At 36.2% G+C, this 22,762-nt stretch overlaps 1 protein-coding gene across 1 annotated transcript; it reads right to left on the minus strand.

The window, feature by feature from the left end:
- Positions 1-1,338: 1,338 nt before the first annotated feature.
- Positions 1,339-22,224, minus strand: LOC137127376 (immunoglobulin-like and fibronectin type III domain-containing protein 1). The gene is made up of 24 exons (XM_067504267.1): positions 22,218-22,224; positions 16,878-17,000; positions 16,640-16,779; positions 16,251-16,350; positions 16,147-16,173; positions 15,870-15,909; positions 15,596-15,791; positions 15,137-15,250; positions 14,893-15,055; positions 14,494-14,762; positions 14,037-14,313; positions 12,911-13,095; positions 12,623-12,764; positions 12,220-12,513; positions 11,807-12,106; positions 10,745-10,921; positions 10,369-10,497; positions 7,937-8,245; positions 7,582-7,667; positions 7,283-7,475; positions 6,342-6,638; positions 4,028-4,354; positions 3,034-3,097; positions 1,339-1,492 (listed from the first exon to the last, which is right to left on the minus strand). The coding sequence occupies exons 1-24, from the start codon at positions 22,222-22,224 to the stop codon at positions 1,339-1,341; spliced, it is 4,113 nt and encodes a 1,370-aa protein (XP_067360368.1).
- Between the last annotated feature and the right edge of the window lie 538 nt (positions 22,225-22,762).

Raw genomic sequence — 22,762 nt, forward strand, 5'->3', positions numbered from 1 at the left:
CACAGAAGAGTGACTGTAGGTTTCCCAACATGACAATGTATTAATATGGATGTAGAACCTTTCAAACGGAATATTTTATTTTTGCTGTTTTACTACTAGAACAAAATTCACTATACACACAGAGATCCCCCCTTGAAAAGTCAACATTGTGGTATCGTGGTTATCACTCAAGTTGTATCCAAGCACCACCTGCTGGTATAAAGTAGTAGTACTCTTTTTTGAGAACAGCATGAATTAATGAAATCACATCCTCAATGTACAGACTACTCTAACTTTACAGTAACCAACTAAACAAACACATTCGAATTTCCTCTAACTATACACTCTTCATTATGTACTCTGTCTTTCCTATCATTGCTATAAAATAAGCAATTCCAAATTATAAGCAATTAAATAAACAAAAAAATGATTTGATTTGACAGCACCAGTGAATTTAAATTGTGAAATTTTGTATTTAATACTTTTCTGTCCCCTGCTGCTTTAATGGTCATACAATATACATAAGCCCAAGTCAAAGTGGTGTGTGTGTGTGTGTGTGTGTGTGTGTGTGTGTGTGTGTGCGTATTTACAAACACGTTTTAGGGTGATGTATTACTCTTCTGACAGATACAGTACATCTAACCCCAACAATGCAGAATAAAAGAAATAGAACAAATAATTTCTGTGAAAGGTAAAACTAGCGCCCATTCATCGATACAAACAATCATTCAGCTCATGACTCACTGTTATGTAACCCACAGTGTTAAGATGATTTATTGGTGTTAAATCTAATGGAGTAGTTCAAATATCACTATTTTTATTCAGCTGACATTTCTCCCGTTTCCAAACACTCGTCCAGGATATTACCTCTCTTTTGTGGTTTCCTCTTCTGCTGTTTCACAAGCATCTTCCTGCTCTTTACTCTGTCAGGTATTTCCTCTTCATGTTCTTTTGTTCTTATTTGTTCCTTCTCTTGAACCTCAGTGATATCCCCCTTCACTCCCTGTCTGTACTCTTTACTCCTCTGCCTGCTTTTCTGCTTCATCTTCAACTACAAATACAGTGTCTTCTCAGCATCTCCAGGACCCTCCTCATTTAACATTAGTTTCATTGGACAAGTAGAACCTTTCACGGAGATAGCAAGATATAAAATTCTTTATCTTTATAATACCTGAAGGAGCAAATATGAAATACATCTTAAATACTGTAAAAAATAAGTGCCACTTCATCAATGTTTTTAAAAGCTGCAGCAAACTGCTGCAAACCGGCAGCTTCTCCCTTCTTCATAAACTTCTCACTCCAGTTCTTAAACATGGCCTGAAGAGCTGTGATGGACAGGAGAACCTGCCTTATCTCAGCTCATCGATTGTTCCTCTCTTCACGAAGAGCCCAAAGCTGTGAGTAGAGGTCAGTGTTCTGTAACATTTCTGATGAGGTCTGGACAACCTCTGCCTTCTGCTGAGAATGTTTCAAGTCTCCTCCAGGGCAAACATCCTTTACTCCACACCCAAACCTGCATCAGTTGAGAAAGCGAATTCAATAATTCAGCTGTGTATTTTAAGTCAATCCAAACATTTGACATCTGGTCATAAATTTATGTCAGCCTGAGCTGTCATATTGCAGTGGAAATATCTTCGGAAAGAATTCGGGGATACAACATTGTGCAGCCTACCAGGAAATTATATCACTTTGTCAGATTTATGTTTTTTTAATACTTGTATATCTGCAGTATACAACATGGATGCAACAACAACTAAAAATGTATTTGTTACTTCTCCATAAAATACTGAATTTTCTATATTATTTTTGCATTTATGTAATAGAATAACTTGGTATCAGATATTTTGTTTGTTGGATTATGCAGTTTGATATTCTTGTTATATACACTCAATTATTGTTGTTGATAATAAAAGACAATTAATTAAGGTCCCAAATGTGATCAATAATTGCTTACTATTTAGATATGCCAAATTACAAAAACAAGTGATTCAGGGCCACTTTAATATCTTGGAGCCTGTTTTCAATAAACCTAATTTACCAAAATGTTCACTTGTATTATCCTATACATTTTATATATTGCAAATGATGTAACATGACATTTTCACAATCTGAATTGATGTTTAAATCTCAAAATCCCAAGACTATTCTTGAGGTCGGAGTCAAAGGAGGTGACTTGGGAGAGGTGTGTGTGTGTGTGTGTGTGTGTGTATGTGGGGGGGGGGGGGGGGGGGGGGGGGTCGGAAACCATCAAATTTATTTTGATTAAAGTTGATTTCATATATTTTGTCACAGGCATTTCTAGCCATAGCCACCAGGCAGATTACCCTGTTTCCCCACAACGCATGAATTTTTACTTCTAGCCAAGTCTTTATTATTATCTGTTTATATATATATATATATATATATATATATATATATATATATATATATATATAGAGAGAGAGAGAGAGAGAGAGAGAGAGAGAGAGAGAGAGAGAGAGAGAGAGAGAGAGAGAGTTTATATTATTATAAGTATAAAATGGCAGAGAACCTTTAGCCTAATAATATACTGTTTTTTTATTTAAAAAACATAGTTTAAATTACAGTTGAAAATTTTAATTCATTTTTATTTATCACAAATTCCAGACTTTGAAAAAAAAAAGACTTTTCCCGAGCTACACAGTTCTGGCTTACAGCGCCGTAGTTTTCGTGACTGGCGGAAGGATAAGTAGTTCCTATAAATCGTGCCTTATTTAGAATATTCGGCTTAGTCATAATACTCTTTTACTGTGTTTAGCCAAATTAAATGAGTTTAGATATTTAGCATTTAATATGACAATCGTTTCTAGAACAGGAAACGTTGAGGTCGGAAGTAAAGTTATTGATATTTCAGGATCATTCCGCACCAACACCAGCTGCTTGGTAAAAAACGCCCAAATTACTTTGGGGCACGAGATGCAGCTACTCTAAAAAATGTAAAAGAAGAATAATGTAATAAAAAGTCAGAAATTGTCTTTTTACGTCCAAGAGACCAGAAGGGACAATAAACGCGGGTGACAAAATAAGATAGCTTACCTTACGTCCGCCATTTCCATCACCTGCTGGAAGTTTCTATTTGTCGCCAACGAAATCGCCGACTCTAAAGGAGATGGTGAAAGAAAAAAAACGAAGCTGGAAAAGAAAATGGGATTTTTTTTCTTGTGCTGGACTGTGCTACTAATGTGTGTAACAAGGTGGAAGTGTCTTCTTGTTGAGGCTTCTTTGACTCGCACCTGGCCGCGACCGCAGAAGAGAGACTGGGGCCTCAAATGTGGCGTCTCTCCTGGGTTTTTCTGAGGCAAGTCTGTCGTTTGCATAAATGTTTAGTCTGTGAAGCTGTAAAAAATGAAAGGAACTCCCCAGATCACAGAGTAATGCTTCTTTTTATGTTATTTTATTCCTGTTTTTTTGTTCCACACACAAAAAAACAAAACAAGTATCCAGTTTACCACAATGAAAAACTGGTGTCACATGTAACTGGTTACCTGTGTGTCACAGTCTATTTGCAATGTAATGCTAGTCATAGACACTTGTACAGAATCATCTAAGCTCTGTCTTTCTCCCTTAACGTTACCAGTCCAAAACCAAAACATTAGTTAAAGCTACAGAAGTGCAAAATTATTAGCACTATATACTTCAAACGGTGATCCGGAGCTCCTAAGTGTTAATAATGACAAAAGATATTTTTAAATGTTAAACGTGTGTGTGTACGGTATATCTAAACTATAATATATACAGAGCAGGATAAAGTAGTCAAACCAAACGTTATTAGGCTAGAATATGTAAATTGTCCAAAAAACAAATGGCAAAATAGTACTGTGTTACACTTTAAGGATATAGATGAAGCTGTCATTAAATGCTGTTGTAACAGCAGGGAATCAGATTCTACTGTCTTCTACTGTCCAACAGGTAGTAGCTGTGGCTCTTGTCAGTCTGTAAAGAAACATAAACACACTCAGCCTTTGTCATAAAATGAGTGTTTTTGCAGAAAATTGCACGTCTTAAAACTTGTGTGTGTATGTGTATATACCTCTGACATTTAGTGTCATTGAGCACTCTGCTAAGCCCAGTTTGTTCTCAATGACAACTTTGTATTCTCCATAGTCTTTGGCTCCCACCCTTAGGATGAGCAAGGAGCAGACCCCGCATACGTTAGTGATGTGGTAGTTGGTGTTTGTGTTCAGGCTGATATTGTTGTGGTACCATGTCACACGTGGAGCTGGATCACCCTTAACTGCACAACTCATGTGGCATTCGTAACCCTGTGGAGCAGTGCGCCTCCTCAGTGGAACAATAAATGATGGAGGTGACTGGAAATCAAAGGGTTTTCTCCGTGGTGTGGTCATGTTGAACTTTGCTGAAACACAAAAACAAAAGTTGAGAGCCAAGTTTGTGATTGTGACTTAATAAGACAAATATCCCTGGGAAATAAAAATACAAAATCAAATATTGCCTGGACTAGCTGTTTTACCTTTGACTTCTGTGTCTCATTATAGTCTTCCACTAACTGATCAACTTGTTTTTAGCATTGTTTATTATAATTTCATAATGGTCATTATGAATGACTGTGCAGCATGTGTCAGAGTGTAAAGAGCTGGTTCAGAGCAGGGCAAGTGGTGGAGCAAATTAAATACACTGAGGAAGAAGAGGGCACTGCAGGATGATACGAGAAAAAGCATTAGTCAAACCTCAAATTGTGAAAATAGTGTGGAAAATTGGTTGGAAATATTTAAATTGAACTGTACATTTTCCATGTCTTAACGGAAGAACACCTAACACCTTTTTTCTCTAATGATGTAATGTTTTCATCTACCATGTTGAAAATTGAAAATCCACATACAGATGTGGCCATTGAAAGTGTCATGGTTTTACTGTGCGGTCCCCTACTGGTGGCGTTCTGTCAGGAATGCAGTGTATTTAATTCTGACATGGGCTCATTAAATTCAGCCACCGGGCATCGCAAAGTGTCGTCTTCTTCTCCACTCTACAGTACTAAATCCTGCTGTCTGTGGTGAAAACTAGTTTAAATCTTATCTATCACACAGCTGCTGTCATAACCCTGTGTTTCCTATTCATTGTGTCTCTCTAAAGGGGGTGTTGATGAGATTACATTACTTTTTCAGAAATGTTAAGTCATAGTGTCTTCTAAAATGTTCCTAAGCAACTAAACTGCCAAACATTTTGCAGGGAACAATTGATATTTGGATTATAGCCCCCCTGCAAAATGTCTTGAATGACTGAACTTGTCCAATGAAAAACCCTAACCAGCGATTGATCAGCTTTTAAGTGTTTTCATTATTTATTAAAATACGTTCTCCTCTCTTCCTATAGTTGTAAGCACAGTTCTACAGTTCACCAGTGTTGGACAAACTGCACAGATGCTTGCAGAGGAAATTCTGCGCACTGGAGCAAATTGTGTGTTAATATTGTTAAATGTTACATGAATAATTTGGATTCGTTTTTATTCATCACTGGCTGCAGTTGTGTTTTACTGTGCATGATTTTGGCATCAGATCAGCTGGAGCAGCTCCTTTGTAGCCTCTCATCACAACACCGACTGTAGTGACTTTTCCACGGAATGACAAATGATTTAAACCAAAATTAGTTACGCATTTATTTTCCCTCTAGCCTAATATTAGAATCCACTTAAAAACCATCTCTCTCTTCTCCTGAGTTGCCTCTAAAAATGAGGTATGACCTGAACATGCAGTGTGTTTTAATTTATCACTTTATCAAAGCTATAAATTATAAATCTTTTAAATGTTTTCAGCTTTGTGAATATAAAATGTTCTCAGCCTTGTGAAATCCGTTCTGCCAGTGGTGATTTCAGTCTACTGCCCCACTAAAGTGCAGGACCCGGTCTGGGTTTGTGTTCATAGCATTTTAAAATGTTATTAAATGTGAAAGATAAAAACTTTGTCTTGGCTATACTATAACAACCACCTCCCACAGTTATCGATGAGCTCAGCGTTATCAGTTTATTTTGATTTTTTTTATTGAACATGATCCAACTTTGAATGTCCTTAAAAAATGTATCACTTTGTGTAGATTTGTTAGATCAGCTGTTAAGAAACCAATCAGCTTTTGTTAAGAGAGAGGCAGGATAAAACTGAAACTAGCACAAAGCGGCCTGTAAGAGTCGAAGTTTTAAAAATTTACAGTTGTACTCTATTACACCATGACTGCGACAACTTACTAAATTATGTTGTAGCACTATTGTAAATGTCGGACATTCTTTATTCTAAAACATAGCTCACAATTTTGACCATGATTAATGTTGTGTATGGGAATGTGCTAGTGTTTAAATATCAGATTGTCATGCCGATTGAGATAGTGGTACAGACCTTTTTCCTTTTTGGTTCCAAATACAGGGGACTCAGATGGTGGTGAAAGACCTACATCATTTTTAGCATACACCCTAAAGTAGTACTCCCGCCCAGGCAAAATGTTGACTATTGTGAACTTATTGTTAAAGATGTTGTCAGCCACTGCCCTCCAAGAGCTTTTGAATGAGTCTCGCTCTGACACCATGTAGTGTAGTCTGTTGTCCCTCTTTTCATCTGGAGATGGAGTCCAGGACAGAGTCACTGTGCCTGGGATGTTCTGATCAATCTCCACTGGACCTGGAGGTTTGGGATCATCTAGAACCAGATTTAAATTAGACACACAGAATTCTAACGTTACAGGCTTAGTTCTCTGATTTTCTATCTGAATCCTACCAAGCTGCTCACAGTACAATATTGTACATAAACATTGGAAAATACATTTAAAAAAATAAATGTTTGAGTTTTCACCAGATCTAATCTTTTGTTTTTATTCTAGTACTACAGTACAGCATGGCTAATGTACAGTATGACTTATTCTAATATAACCTTATGATATGTGGTCTTCCTTTCATACTGCAATTATATACCTCTTCTACTCTGTTTGCTTACCTAAAATAAGGATCTAAGTTACATTACTTCTTTCGGTATGCTACAACACGTGTGTTTTGTACCTGGCAGCCATTTTAATGATATGATGGTACACTGATCAGCCACATTAATGCTGCTAGACCTAATCATGTTATGGAGGACAATCTGTGGCTGCACAACCCGATATGCTGCAAAATGTGATATACATTTACACATTATTGGGCTGAGTATTTACTCTGCAGATACAGTGTTGTCACTATAACGTAAGGATTGTAACTTCTTTAGTTTGTTTCACTGTGAACCAAAAGTTGTCTTAGAATGTAAAGCTACAGCTAGAAATTCTGTGAAGTGAGAATTGTTATAAGAATTACCAGTAACTCTGACTTCAACACTGAAGCTCTCCTGGCCAACTAGATTCTTGACAGTAATGGTGTAGATACCGGTGTCAGACCACTCAGATGTGGGGATTAACAGCTGAGAGCTTTTATCTGAGTTGCTAATTGTTACATGTTTAGGCACTGGCATGCCATCTTTTAGCCAACAAATTTCTGGCATTGGAGAGGCCTATGAATAGAAAAAACATGGTAAATATGTTTAAAAAAATAATAATTAAAAGAATAATTAAAATTCTACAATAACACATTCTTGATCAAAAAAAAAAAAAAAGTACCTCAAAGTTGATGTTGAGGCGAACTGTATTTCCAGATCTCACCACCTCAAAAGTCTTCATGTTGCGGTGTTTGAATTTTGGTCTTACTGTCAGGGTAAAATAAACATTACAATATTTAAAAAAACAAACAAAAAACCCCCAAAAAGCTGTTTTACAGACTATATGTTCTTAGTGCATCTTAGTCCAGAACTACAAAATATTTTTGAAGCATTGATGCATGTGTAGATATGTATTTGGGGAAAAAAATCTAATATTTGCAATAGCTTTTACACAAATACTGAATATAACTTAATGAGGACAGTTTAGATGTAACAGAGAACCATTATGTTCTTGATTTAAATTGTGATCTTTGTACCTGGAGGTGGCATAGCAATGATGTAATTGTCAAAGTCCTGAGGTTCCCCATCACCTCCATAATTGGTGGCAATGATCCTCACCCAGTATGTGGCCATTGCCTTCAAGCCAAGCACAGTGTAGGAAGTTCGAGTAATTGGCATATTATTATAACGGATCCATTCAAGGTTTTCTTGGGGTCTGATCTCAACATAGTACCCCTGGGCTTCATCCTCTACCCCTTTGACTTCTTTAGGTTTAGTCCAAGCCAGTGTAAATGTGGTGTAATTGGAGGAGGTTAATTTCAGGTCTGTGACTTTTCCTGGTGGCTCTGAAATTGCAGTAATGTGAGGTGAAGGTAAAGTGGTACTAATAGTATTATAATTAAACTTAAAGGGCTTGACATTGAGCTTTTTAGACGATTTGCCCTTCTGGTAAGTAGCTCCTAGTTTTGATTCAATCACTGAATTTGTCTTCAGATGTGAGCTTTTGTAGCAATAAGGATTCAATATTGTATCTGTGTTCTTTGTTGGTTGAGAAAGCAGAAATACTACAGTGTTATAGCCAAGCATAAATACTGATCACAGGTCAATTAAAAAAAAAAAAAAAAAAACAGAAAATAACTACTTATTGACATTAACTGACATCTACAGCTGCAGCTGAGTTTGGTCTTTCAGAGAGGAGGTTTAAAGGCTGCCTGTGTGTTTGTCAAGGGAGCAGTTGTTTTAACCAGAAATAACATTGATAAGTGCGAAACGATCATCAAAATGTGAAGCTACTCTATGATTATTTTCTATAATTTAACAACACTAGTAATGTACCACATTCACACTGTATAAATATAACAGGTTCCTGCAGCTGTCTGTAAAAATTGTTGACACCGGATCTGTTGGGGGTGAGCGGTTGTTTGCTTTTGAGTTGGATCGGGACTTGCTGTCGTCTCTGTCATTTGTGATCGGAATTTCCCGACTAACCCTCTTTCAACCCCTTCGAGCTTCAAATCCGTAAGGTTGTAATCATTGAGTCCTTTTACTGTATCTTAATTTACCGACCTCCTGGCTCTGCCCGTTTGTTTCTAGAGGAGTTCTCTAGATGACTTTGACATCATCTATTATTAAACATGAGGGTTTTAATTCTCGGGAATTTCAACCACGTAGCATGGATTTTAACCCTTACTATATCCTTCAATTTTAAGCAGGTCCCACCGATAAGAAAGGCCATACTTTTGACCTAGTTTTCTCTCCTGTGCTAAGGATTGAACAGTTAAGTGTTTGGGATATTCAAATGAGTGACTACTGTTGTGTTTTATTTTGTCAGGCAGTATGGTGCCTTCTACTCACAAAGTGTTGGCTCAAAGATGTATCATCAGAAATCAAACTGCACTTGATGGGATTTCTGCTTCTTTTTACTCCAGCTCCTTTTTTATGAGTGCAGTATTATTTTGAGATTTATTTTAAACTCTGTAGCTCCAGTTGAGCATTTCTCTTGTTTCTCATAAAAATCCGGTACATGGATAAATGAAGCTATTTGTAGTTTCAAGAGAAAAAGCCAGTAAGTTAGAAATGCACAGAGTGCTTCTTCAAAGCATGATTGTGAAGCTAAATTAAATGATAAAGCAGGCTAGATCAGCATACTTCTCTCATCTGGTTCCTTTAAACAAGAAAAATCCCAAAGTTTGTTTGACACTATACAAAGTCTTGTTTCACTTTCAGCTGCCCAAGTGCCTGTGTACACAGAACATGACTAAGTAAAGTGCTAGAGCAGAGCTGTATTAACCCCAGCGCAGAAAGCCTAAATAATGATAGATCATCTGCACCCTCTTGGTCCTCTGTCACTCCTGTTACTCCTCAGAATTTTAAGGTTTTAATAAGTAATATTAAACCATCCACTAGCCCTGTGGACATTTTACCTACATCTGTGATTTTAGTAAAAATGTTAGTTTTTACTTGTTGTAATAAGTCATTGACTCCAGATTGTTTAAAGTGCTGCAGCAAGGCTTTTAACAGGAGCTTCTAGAACAGCCCATGTTACTCCAGTTTTATTTTAACTTCACTGGCTGCCAGTTAAGTCCAGAATTGAATTAAAAATTTCAGTGCTAGCATTTAGAGCAGTACACAGACAGGCTCCTCAGTACATGGCAGACCTATTGACCCCCGTACTCTTCAAAACACGAAGAGCAAAGCATTCCTTAAGTTAAACTGTCCTGATGGTTCCCAAAATACGTTTGAAAACTCGGGGGGGACCTGTCTTTGAAGGCTGTAAGCCCCCAGACTCTGGATTAGCACTTTGTGATTTTATGTGTGAAAAGTGCTATATACAGTAAATAAAGGTTTAATTGCCCTGGAAAAACAAGTATGCGTCAATGTCAAGCCCTGAAACCACATGGGTCACTTTAAACCATGACCTTTATTTGGCTTAAAATACTCCACCAAAATCTAAAATGAAGTGCCTTACTCATTGGATCTCTTGCGATTATTATGTCACATGAAAGACTAGGATCTCCAGCACCAGACAGGTTGACAGCAGACACTCTAAATTCATATGCTGCCCCTTCGAAGACATCTTTTACTGCATACTTTGTATCTGTGAAAAATGAAAGTGATTATCATATCGCTGGAAGTATTGAATGATATAACAATCTGGGATGCAGGAAAACCTTGCTGAGAAGGATTGTGGAAAGCAAAGATAACAATGGGTCCCACTAAATGATCAAGGAGAAAAACTTTGGAGCTTTTTAAATGTCTTGTGCTTTTTTGTTCCTTATACTTGACTGGTCCCCCCCAGACAATCTTTGTTACACTACAGCCATGGCAGCCATGGTGTTGAATACCTGTGATAGGCCCTCCTTGGTTTACAAGACTCCAGTAATTACTGCCTTTCTTTTTCTTTTCCAAGTTGTATCCCAGTATTTTGGTTCCTCCAGTGTCACATGGAGGAAACCATGTTAGACTGATGCAGTCTTTAAAGGTGCTGACCACTTTAGGTGCTCTTGGGGGACCAGGATAACCTATGGGGAAAACAAATGATGATGATGACGACGATGATGATTATTATTATTTTATTTCATATCACTGATTATGCTCTGTGTTCCATTGTTTATTTAATCTACATAATTATCTAAGAAATTAAAAAACTTCTGATTCTCTGAATCTTTTGATGATAGTATAAACTGTAGATGGTGGGATATTCAAAGACTGTACAATTTCACATTGAGAAACAGTTTTCTAAAATCGTTCCACGATTTTTTTTAGTGCAGTATTGCAAATTGGTGAACCTCTGCCCATCTTTACATTCGAAAGGCTCGTTTTTATACACAGTCATTTTGCTGACCTGTTGCCAGTTGACCTAATTAGTTGTCAAATGCTCCATTTGTTTTTGATTTGTGGCAATTACTTTAAATGTGCTGCTGCCATGAAATTCAAAATAAACTAATATTTTCCTTAAAATTCCCAGCTTCAACATCTTATATGTTGTTTATGTTGTATTGTGAATAATATATGGCTTGATGAGGTTTGCAAATCATTTTAATTCCGTTTTTATTTAGGTTTTAACATCCTTCCAACTTTTTTGGAATTGGGGTTGTACTTCAATTAAGGTGGTGCACCCTCTGCTTGGTGTGTTCTCACAGTAAATCTTTGTATTACTTCCAAAGGAGTTGTGTGATGAGCTGCTAATTTTATCTATTTTTATTTACAAACAATGTGCATATATAAATGCAAAAAGATAATAGACCTTGGAAAGGGTGGTCAGCAGGCCAGGTAGAAATGATCTTTAAAACTTACACCTGCCTTTGTTTAATTTTAGAATTTTTAAGACAAATGCAAATGTTCAGTCTGTTTGCCTCTTTCAATCTTTGTTTCTCTTTTTTTAAAAAAAGAAAAAAGGCACTTACGTAATACACCAGCAGGTATGTTTTCTGTTTGCAGATAATCACTGATACCCACTGCATTCTTGGCTCTGATCCGGTAGCAGTATCTCCTTCCAGGGTCCACATCTGTATCTTTGTAACTTGGGTTTTCCCCAGGGATCTCGCCGAGATTGCACCATTTATTACGTCCCACTTGTTGACGTTCTATGATATAGCTTGTGACTGGGCATCCACCACTGTCTTTTGGTGGTTTCCATTTGAACTCGATGGATGTTACACCACTTTCCATAATGTCCACACAGCCTTGTGGTGGTGTGGGTTTGTCTGTTGACGAAATAGAGAGAGATCATAGTGAGCCAAAATCCAAAGGGATTTATCTGTTTACTACAGCACTGTGTGTAATCAGTTGCAAACCTTCAGTCTCTTGAAAAACTCACCTAATACAATAAGTTTGGAAATTGCTTCTGTTGTGCCAAATTCATTTTTAACTTTTATTCTGACTTCTCCACTATCTTTCCTTTGGCACTTAGCCAGGCGTAGTTGGCCCTCACTATCTGATATTGCAATGTTTACATTGAGGCCAGGCGAAAGCTCGTCATCATCCTTGTACCACTGTATATTCACTGGTGCCCCACCTGAGAATGGCAGCTTCCATTCAGCATTTTCACCTGCCTTTACAATTACTGGCTTTGTGAACTTTCCTAGAGCGTCATTGTCAATTTTTGGTGGATCTTGTTAGAGGGAGAGAAAAAATGTTATTTTTCAAAAAACTAAATCCTTTTTAAACCATTCTAAATCAATTGAGTTAAACCTATCAGTTTCACAAATTTAGATTCTGACCTTGAATGTTAAGTTTTGCTTCTGATTTATGTCCTTCAGCTTCAAAGCAGTACACTGCTCCATCATCTTTCTTACAGCAGTCAATAACTAATTTGTGATAGGCTCCCTCTTTGATAATTGTCACCTCATTTTTATTTTTTAGCTTGTCAAATAAAAAAAGATTCAGTTATCAGCAAACATTTCATAAATTAATGTATACAGTGCAGACTTACAATTTTGACTTTTACCTAAGTTTAGAAATGTGTGTATGGCAGTGGTTCTGTACATGTCCTGGAACAGTCAACTTACCAGCTTCCCATTTTTATACCAACATCCTTTTGTGGCCTCACTGCTTAGTTTGCAAGACAGTTCTACTTGTTCACCAATATTAGCAACGGCATCTGACAACCCACTGACAAACTGAACACCTGGACCTGCAACAGTATTTAAAAGGAAAAATTTGAATTGAAGGCAAAGGTAGATCATGCAGAAAGCTTTTTAGCTCTCAGTTTTCCCGCGTTTTAACAAATCGGGGATCTTTCTTGCTTTTCCACTACTTGCTTTCCTGTTTACTTTGTCTCTCGCTCTCTGTTTTTTTCTCATTGCTATCGTCCTCATGAGGGACAATGTTCAGGATTGCCACTCTGAGCAGTGTAGCCAGTGTGTGGCTACACTGCAAGTAAAAATGCAAGTAAAAATACAATTATTGGCCTAAATATATTTTCCACCAGAAGTACCAGGTCAAATCCTTTACTCAAGTGAAAGTGCTAAGTTGATTATGTTCATTTTAATAATGCATCATTTATAGGTTCAGTATATATTGTTTATTGAAAACCGCCTTATATTTTTATATTAAAATCTGCAGGTGGTATAATGTTGTGGCTACTCTCTGTGTAGGAGTGCAGGTATATATTATGCATCCAACTGAGCTAAACTGGAGAATAATTGTGATCATCTGTATTGGATTAAATTTGACCTGGAATAGATTTTTTTTTTTTTTTTTTTTAATAAGTTCTAATTTAATATTTTTGACATTTTGTGTACAGCAGCTATACTATTAACTATTATTACCATTATCAAGTATTATTACTCTGTTTAGATTAGAATGCAGTATTGTAAAGCTGCTTGGTGGGACTAGTGAGTCTTTAACTTGTTGTTTATTATTGTATAGTTACACACCTCAGTGCATATTTTTTTCTTCCCCACTTTGTTGTTACTATTGTTATTACTATTGTTCACATATTTTATTTTTAATTTAAGTCTAGGTTCAGACCAACCTTCTTTTCGTAGTTGGAGATCTAGTGCAGTAGAATGTGAAACACTTAACATATATTTGCTCATATAACTAGTAAAATTGACATACACTATGCAATGGCAAAGATATTTAACGATGTATAACGTTTTTCAGTCTTCAGTTTGAATTTTAAAATTTTACCTTTCGGGCTAGTTTGTAATAGCTTTTTTTTCATTTCATCTGTATCATTCCTATTATCTCCAACTCCCAGGAGATTTTTTTTCTTGATGCCTCCACCTTCATCTCCATCAGCCTTGTCACTAGATCCATCTCTTCTATCTGCTCCTTTCTTTCGTGCAGCTCTAGCTGCTGCATCTGCAACATCCTTTTCATCCTGTGCCAATTTGGCTGCCTCCAGGTAATCGTTCTCTTTTCGTAGTTTGGCCTGCTGTTCCATCTCTAGGTTTATCAGGTCATCCTGGTCACCAGTTTTGGTGACCTTATGGCCATTCGGGTCAGCTGAATAACGGCAGACAGCAGTAATTAGAACAAGTCTTTTGCTTTTCTTAAAAATTACATTTTAAGTTAGCAAATATGTGATATAACAACAAGATTACATTGATATTCATTAAAAAGAAAAATATTTCCCACCTTCCACTTTAAGAGAAGCACTGCTGGAGGTTATTCCAGCAGTGGCATAGTATACTCCATTATCTGCCAGTTTACAGTCTTTAACTTTCAATGTATGAATAAGTTTATCCTCTGAGACTGTGATCTCGTATTTTTCCACATTTTGTTCAAGTGATGAATCCTGATTTGACCAAGTGATTCTGTTGAGAGGTGTTGACAAAACACACTGGAAAATGGCCTCCTCACTTTCAACAACCTTTGTATCCTTGATCTTGGCTATGAACTCCACAGCAGGCACTTAAAGAGAAAAGAAAGTGGATGTAAACAAAGTTTCATGACAGACTGCTTCTTCATAAAGGGGCTTTTATTTGTCTCACAAATCGCCAACTCATTCGGTGTTATTTTATTAGTGCAGTGTTTGTTTTACCTTGAAAGTCAGTTGTAAGGACGTTTGCCTCTTCAACATCAACCTGGTAAAATCCAGCATCCTCTGGCTGAGGATCATTGATGCTGAAAACATACTTCGTCCCAGTTTTCTTAAGACTATGTTTTGAATCTTCATCATCACTGTATTGAACCATTGTCCCATCCTTTTTAGAGAAAAGTAGTCAGATGTTTGGTTATGATTTTTATGTTTTAATTTGGTTATCTTGGGATGCTTTTTCACCCACCTTGTATAAATGAATTGCACTGTTGGGATCCCGTAGTGTCATATCAAAGCTAAATTCAGCTCTCCCATGTGGTTTCACTTCAATGTGTTTCACATTTTTCAGTGTGTCAACAACCTACACAAAGAGAGAATATGTTTGCTCTGAATTTCAATGCTAAAGTCATTAAACTTTTAAAATAAGATGCCTTGAACTAAGCTTTGGATGTGCACATGTTAACATGCAGTGAGGTATTTTAGGCTAGTGCAATGACTCACTACTTCCTTTTAAAGTCAGCCTAAAACTAGCTGTTTTGGGCCACTAGTATTGCTGTTCTAGTTTGAAAACACCAATAAATTTCATTTACACTTTCACAATGTAGGTCTCTCTTTTCTCAACATTTAGCCTTACTAATAATTCATATTAAAAATACATAATCCAGAAATAATGTGCAGTTGTTATAAACAGCATACTGTACAGAACCTTGGCCTGTTCATCTTCCCTTTCTTTTTTCATCTGGTTGAGTCTCTTCAGCATCCAGCGAAAGTCAGTAACCCCGAAGTCCAAACAGATTTTTTCATAGTCCCTCTTTGGTGCACTGATAAGCAGTTCCCAGAGCTTAGGATCGATTTCTCCCTCTTTCTTTGGTGGAAGTTGTTTTTTTCTGGTGGCAACAACACTACAAAGAGACAGTGCTAGTTGGGAGCTTTGCTGTAGTAATAATTTTAAATAAACTTCAGTTTCTATTTGCACTCACGTTTTCTTAAGCATTGATCTGAAATCCTGTGTTGCATTTGCTGAAAAAAAAAAAATTATTGAAAAAGGAAAAACCTAAGATCTGTGTTTCTACAGTGCTTAAAATCTGCAGTTCCCACTGTATTAACCATTTGAAAACAAACCAACCAAGCTAGATCAAATTGAATTCCTGAATTTGTAACAATTTTTTTTTAAACCACAAGTACAGTACACTACCATGTTCAGCACATTGGTGTTGCAACTGAGATCCAAATTTAGAAAAAAAAGTGAATTCATACCTGTCAGGCTTTTCTTTTTGAAGCCAACTAGAAGAAAAAAACCTTAAGTGAAAAAGCAAGCTAATATATTTATAATAAAACGTAAATATAGTAATAAGCTTTACCTTCAATAACCTTGAGAGTTGCAGAACAGCTGGCCTTTCCATAGTCATTGGTGGCAAAGCATTTGTAGATGTCCGCTTGGTCAAGTTTAACATTGAGTATCTATTAACAAAACATCACAGTGATTGCATCGGAAGGTTTTTGTCTCCCATTTACATGACTTTGAATCTTGTGAGCTTGTGAAATGAAAAGAGTATTGTGAAATATTTTGAAAACAAATTACTTTAGTTTACCTAGTTTACAAACTTTAAATACACAGAAAAAAAATCTGTTTTAAAATATCCAGATTTAATGCAGTGCCACAAGTGTGGGAATACATAGATTATTATAGTACTGTACACATTTGTTTTACAAGATTACAAGCACTTTAATTAAACAACAGTTACTTCACCTCAAGAATGTGCTCTTCAGTCATTTCATCATATCTGGTGTTGTACTTTTCTGGGTCATCAATTTCACCCTTGTTACGACCCCATGTGACTATTGGTGCAGGCTCTCCAGTAACCATAACTTTGAAGCATGCTTTTTTACCTGGGGAAAACAATTTACAGCAGACACACAACAGTAACTCCATTTTAGTGCATCATAATGTTTGTGTCAAATGTTTTAGTTTGTGGCCTGTGTTTTACCTTCTTGAACAGTCATGGCTACTGGCTTTTGAGTGAAGTCAGGTGTTGACTTTCCTAAAGGCAACTGCTCAACATACTGGGTGATCAGAACCCCAGGAACTCTGGATCTTTTCTTTATGGCCACTGTCAAGAACAGAAAACAACACTAAAGCTGTAACATTTTGTTTGAGCAAACAGACAAAATAAACCAGAACAAAATATTAGAAAGGGTTTGTTTGTGCTTGCAGAGTTATATTCACTACATTGCTATAAACATGATTGATACGGTTGACAATATAACACTAGTTGATAGTTCATATCGAAATTAATCTTATGATTATTAGTTATTTAACCAAGTTTTTGCACTGCAGTGCAGTGGTTTGCAGTGGTAAGAATTGTAATAAAGGTTTTTATTATAATTTATGTGCATCTATATAATTACTTTTCTAGCAAAAAAATCATAGCAAAGAGTCATTGTCTCTGTAGAGGTACAGATGGTTAAGTTGCAGGTATGCTAGAATTTCAAAAGAGGTCAGTATTTCCTTTCTGTTTGTCATCCATTACAGCTGCTACACATGAACAAGACCTTGTATTCCCTGAAGTCTGATTATTAAGCTGTATGTTGAATTATATAAAATACTTAAGATGTCTACATGTCAAGGCCACCTAAAACTACTTAAAGTTACTAGTACTTAATAGTTTGTCCTTTATTTAAAAATCTACAAATTTGGGCAAGTATATAAAATCTACAACATTTTATTTCTACCTTTTAGCTTTATAATCGCAATGTGATTTACAAAATGTCTGTATGCATTTAATATGTCAAAAAGAACCCTACACTATAAATCGTTATTTTATGCTAATAAAAAAAGTATCCTTTATGAGGCTCTGAACGCTTTCTATGAAACTTTGAAAAAGGCTCTTGCAAAGATGAGGAGCTACAAAATGAAAACCCCATCACTCTCATTTTTATCCCAGACCTGGGAACCATTAACTATTCCTTACTGCAGCAGTGGAACCACCTAAGAAAGATGGGTGATACTTTATTCAGCCTTTTTTCTCTCTTAAATTTAACTGTAGAATGACTCAGTACACAACACTGTCCATCTAACACCTGTTAAACCACAAACTTCAACCTACAGTTCCATCTGTTGTTAATTTTTTCTGCCCAATCAGCAGGCAGTTACTTGGTCATTGTCACCATGGGGCCTACCAACGTATTTACTGCATTGTATAGATATGATAAACAAGTAATTGATATACTGTGTGCACAATCAAATCCACTCCACGATCATTGTACTTGAATAGTTTGAAAACCATATTGAATTTCTGTAGTTATTACGTTCATGATGTTTATATCTGTCAGAGCGAAGTACTGTATACCACCAAAAACTGCATTTCTTTTTCAAATTAATAACTGGTTGGGTGCTGACCATCTACAGTGGGTAGTAGCACGGGCTACACATTTCTTTTCAAAGATTGGTGAGTCAGTTCCCCCACATGAGTCATTTTAAGTAATGAGTTTTTAAGGAAGACTCCATTCTGTTGCTGGGCACATATATTTAAAATTTTTGGTGTTTTAAAAACAAGTTGATTTGGGTACATTTTTTTTAATGAATTTTAAAAGAAATTGAATTTTCAGAAAATTACTTTTCAGTTAAATTATCAGACCGTGACAATCAAAAAAATCATAGCATTTTAATCTTTGTAAAGGGAGAATTTGTGCAGATGTGTGCATACAAAGTGTCCATCTCTGCCGCAGTAATTGGCCACTTTCAGCATTCTAGAGTGTCATTTGTGCCGCAGCATGGCACGTGTTACCGTATAATGTCTGTAGGTGGCGCTCAGCTTGCACTCATGGGTACAGCATCTTCTAGCTATGTAATGTAGACTTAATAGTACTTCAAAACTAAAGACAAAAATGTACGTTCAGGTTTCACTGTAAACTGCCTTCACAGATCTTGAGTGGATTTGGTGTCAGATCTGCTATTTTTATGCACCGTATTTTCTTACCAAAAAAAAAAAAAAAAAGATGCTCTACAGAAACGTTCATGTTAAAGTTTACATTAATTTCTCGACCACAAGACATAATTGTAAACACATTCAATGTTTTTGTATTGAAATGTTTTAGATTTTGCTGGTTCACCTAATGGAGTGGCCACCGACTTTACATTCTGCCAGCAAACCTCTTCTCCTCCATCTTCTGCCTTTATCTTAAAATCATCTACATATAGTCACAATGATAAATGTAACAATGTAAAATATTTATGTTTTCTGTGAAATAGCATAAGAATTGAAATGATTCACTTTGACATTGTAAGAGTTCTTCTGCAAAGTCAAATTTAAAGTAACATCAGTTCCTGGATACTAAGGACACTGTGTAGACTGTTTGCTTATTATTTCACCACTTTATGTGTGTTACTATACTTTTAGATTACGAAGTCATCATCAATTCTCTTCAGCAACCTTAAACCTGTTAAAGGGCATATATTGATTATTCATCAATATGTATCTGTCATCTCTCAAGGGGGTGAATGCTCTAATATCATCTGAATGCAGGCAGGATTCTTGTAACCCTGTTACTCAAGCATTGATTCTCACATAATCCAAGTCTGGTAGGAGAGCAGCCAGTCTTTGCCTCTGCATACCAATCGCTCCTGGAAGAACTAGTGGATTTGAACAGCATCAGACTTGAGGACACATTCAGTGAGGATTTGTTGGCTGTATAAAGCTGATATCCCTTTTATAAACCACTCTGAGCTACCAACAGTAGGCCTCTAGAATGAGTTTGAGTAGTTTTAGACCCTCCTGGATAGTATTTTTTGGCGCTAGAAAATAAAATAGTTCTCATCTATATCATCATCTGTGCTTATAGTATTCTTATGTCAATTTCAGGTGCTAAAGAAGTGGCTTTCTACCCATCAAGTTAAGTTCATGTACTTTGAAGTTGGGGCTTAAGAATCTCATCTTTTTTCCTTCTAATTTTGCAAGCATATTTTATTTGTATATTTGATACAAATTTCCGCACAAAAGTCATAACTCTCAGTGTAAATGGCAAGGTAATATACACCATATACAACCACTCCTCCATCCATATATGACAAACAAAACACCACAAATATGCCTGTCATGTTTTCCAAACATACTTAGGCTTTAGTGGTCTTGTTTGTGTCTGTACACATTGCAGTGTCGTTTGTGGGTCACTATGGTGCTGAGACACAAAGACAGCTCATCTCAGATCTAGGTCACAACCGCTTTATTGCTGGAAAATTAAAATGACCAAATGCATTGTGTCCAGTATGTATTTCCACCATTTTATATTTTTGATTAATTACTTAAATTATTATCTGCAACTATATTTTAACTGCTAGTTTTTTTGACTAATTGTTTCATAATGTTTATAGATTAATTGGAGCTTGGACCATTAACATGTGTACTCAAAGTCACATGGAATAAAATCTCTCAACTCCTAAGAATCTACCAGACATAAACCTGGAGTCATGGGTCCGTAAAGGCTGAGGATCTCTGCCTTGGAGGTTCTTTTATATATCATCTATGTTGCTGTATGACATCAGCCCATCATATGAGAGGATAACTTGACATCTGCGTGACTCATGCAGACAGTTGGCGACATGTTAGGACATTGTAAATGGGGAATGTGAAATCCCACCTAGTGGCTGACTCTGCCCAACTGCATGTGGAGTCAGTTAGCCACAGCTTAATTGCAGATCCAAACATAGACAGGAGCAGAATATATTTGTATCAACTGTTAAGCTTTCTAAAGACCCATCTTAAAATTACATACTGCATTTTGAGTTTTTTAGGGGTATAGTTGTTAGAAGTTTGACTTTACTTTCAATCTTTTGCTGGTTGTTTTGTTTCAGCAGTTATTTAGATTTGTAAGATAAAAATAATTACCTGTTTTATATTAGTAATTTGAAAAAGAGAACTTCTCCAGAGAACGAATTGATACAGAATCTGCTTTAGCCAAAAATGTACAGAGGATATCTGACCTTCAACATTTCAAAGCTTCAAAAAAAATATTATATTAAGGCTTTGATTTATCTCATATTCTGCAATGTCAACTGGTCAAACGTTTCTACTAAATCCCTTATTAGTTACAGACAGGCAGTTGGGAACGTCACATTGCATATGGCTCACTGTTGAGGTATTTAATATTTGTATTACAAAATCATCTTGATGTCCATCCAGTTTTTTCTGTTTACAGGGTGTTACCTTTTCAGAATAATACTACTTTCAGACTTCACCGCATTAATGCCTGTAATATGGCAAAGCAGTAAATTGTCAAGGTGGAGGTACTGTTTTAGACAGCAGACCTGTGACTATGGTGGTAAAAACTATTGTATACACAATATAACTAAAGTATATTGTGGTTATATTATGTCTCTTAGTATTTTACATAGGTTTATAAAAATGTAATGTATCTAAATGTCATAAGATTATCTATATTGTTTCTTTGCCTTTTATTTGTCAGGATTAGTTGAATTCTGCAGGACCACCTTTGAAACCTTTTTAACCAATTCTTTTTATAATTCTTGTAATTGGACATTTTTCATGTTTAATGTTTAAAAAAATGTGTGTGTGTGTGTGTGTGTGTGTGTGTATATATATTATAAAAAACAACAGTATAAAACAAAACAAACTTACTCTCAGCTGTTTGTCTTCTATGTTCAGTTGTCAGTCTTCATCTATGTGCTCTTCTTGTATCTCTCGCTAATATTTCAATGGTGACACCCCTTTTTGTTTGGTGATAAAAGTTTGAAGGCCATACATAGATGAAATGCAGTTGGCAAAAACCCATATTACATGGCAATATAATGGTTGCAGGTTCTTATTACCAACTCCTATGAAAGAGATCACTTTGCAGTTGTCCCTGGAAATACATTATGACTCTTCATTCAGTCTGGTATTAAATATTTTCTGGCAACAATTTTCCAACCTACTGTTGACAATATATAGACCTCAGCAGCATCTTTTACTATACTAATATCAACATTCAAATTCCATCCCATTTAAATTAAACTGAATAATTCTCCAATTACCAATGATATAAATCCCATTTGTGATGGATGTCCTCGTGTATGTTGTTTATGACTAGGGATTCGTGATTTATAGTTCTACAATGGCCATGCACTGTCATTTCCCACATGCAAGAGGCAAAGCATCTAACCAATAGCTTCTGAGTGGCAGCTTTGCGTGGTCTGTAGTAATATGATCATTCTACTATGAACTTTTAGTCAGTAAACATTAATGTGAGACTTTTTATTTGTTAAATGTTCTGTAGTTGATATGAACGAGTTGAGCTGGCTGTTAGAATTGGCCTCCAAAATGGAAATTCACACGGCATGCCTGCGTTATTAAGTAAGTCACATTGGATCTGTGAAGGCATTACAAAAAGATGACTTGATGTACCGAGGAAGGTTTTGGGCTTACATTGTAAAAGGTTAAGCATGCATCAAGTATCCTGTCAGTGCAAATAGTCACCCTGACCTCATATAAGAGACACAACTAAAAAGAAAAGCTCTATGACACCAGTGGGACATAAAAACAAACACCTCTGACCTTGCAGAGGTAATTAACAAGCTCACATTAAGCAAGTAATAGCTGATAACTATTATGAGAAGAACAGCAACATTATTGATAAAGTAAAATCAAATAGAGTTATTTGAGGTTTTCCCTTTTTATTAGATATTCACCATATGAAGTGACTTACTTAAATCAACACAAGCATAGCCAACTGGTTTTAGACGTCACGATTTGTGAAATGCAGTCCCCAGAGTGTTCAGTCATTGTAGTATAAATACACTTTCATTTGGAAGGATCAATTACAGTTGACAAGAATTTTGGTAAGAATTACAACTTGAAAACAAAACCACATCCCAAGC

This window comes from Channa argus, chromosome 5 (assembly GCF_033026475.1).
Source record: "Channa argus isolate prfri chromosome 5, Channa argus male v1.0, whole genome shotgun sequence".
NCBI classification, from domain to species: domain Eukaryota; kingdom Metazoa; phylum Chordata; class Actinopteri; order Anabantiformes; family Channidae; genus Channa; species Channa argus.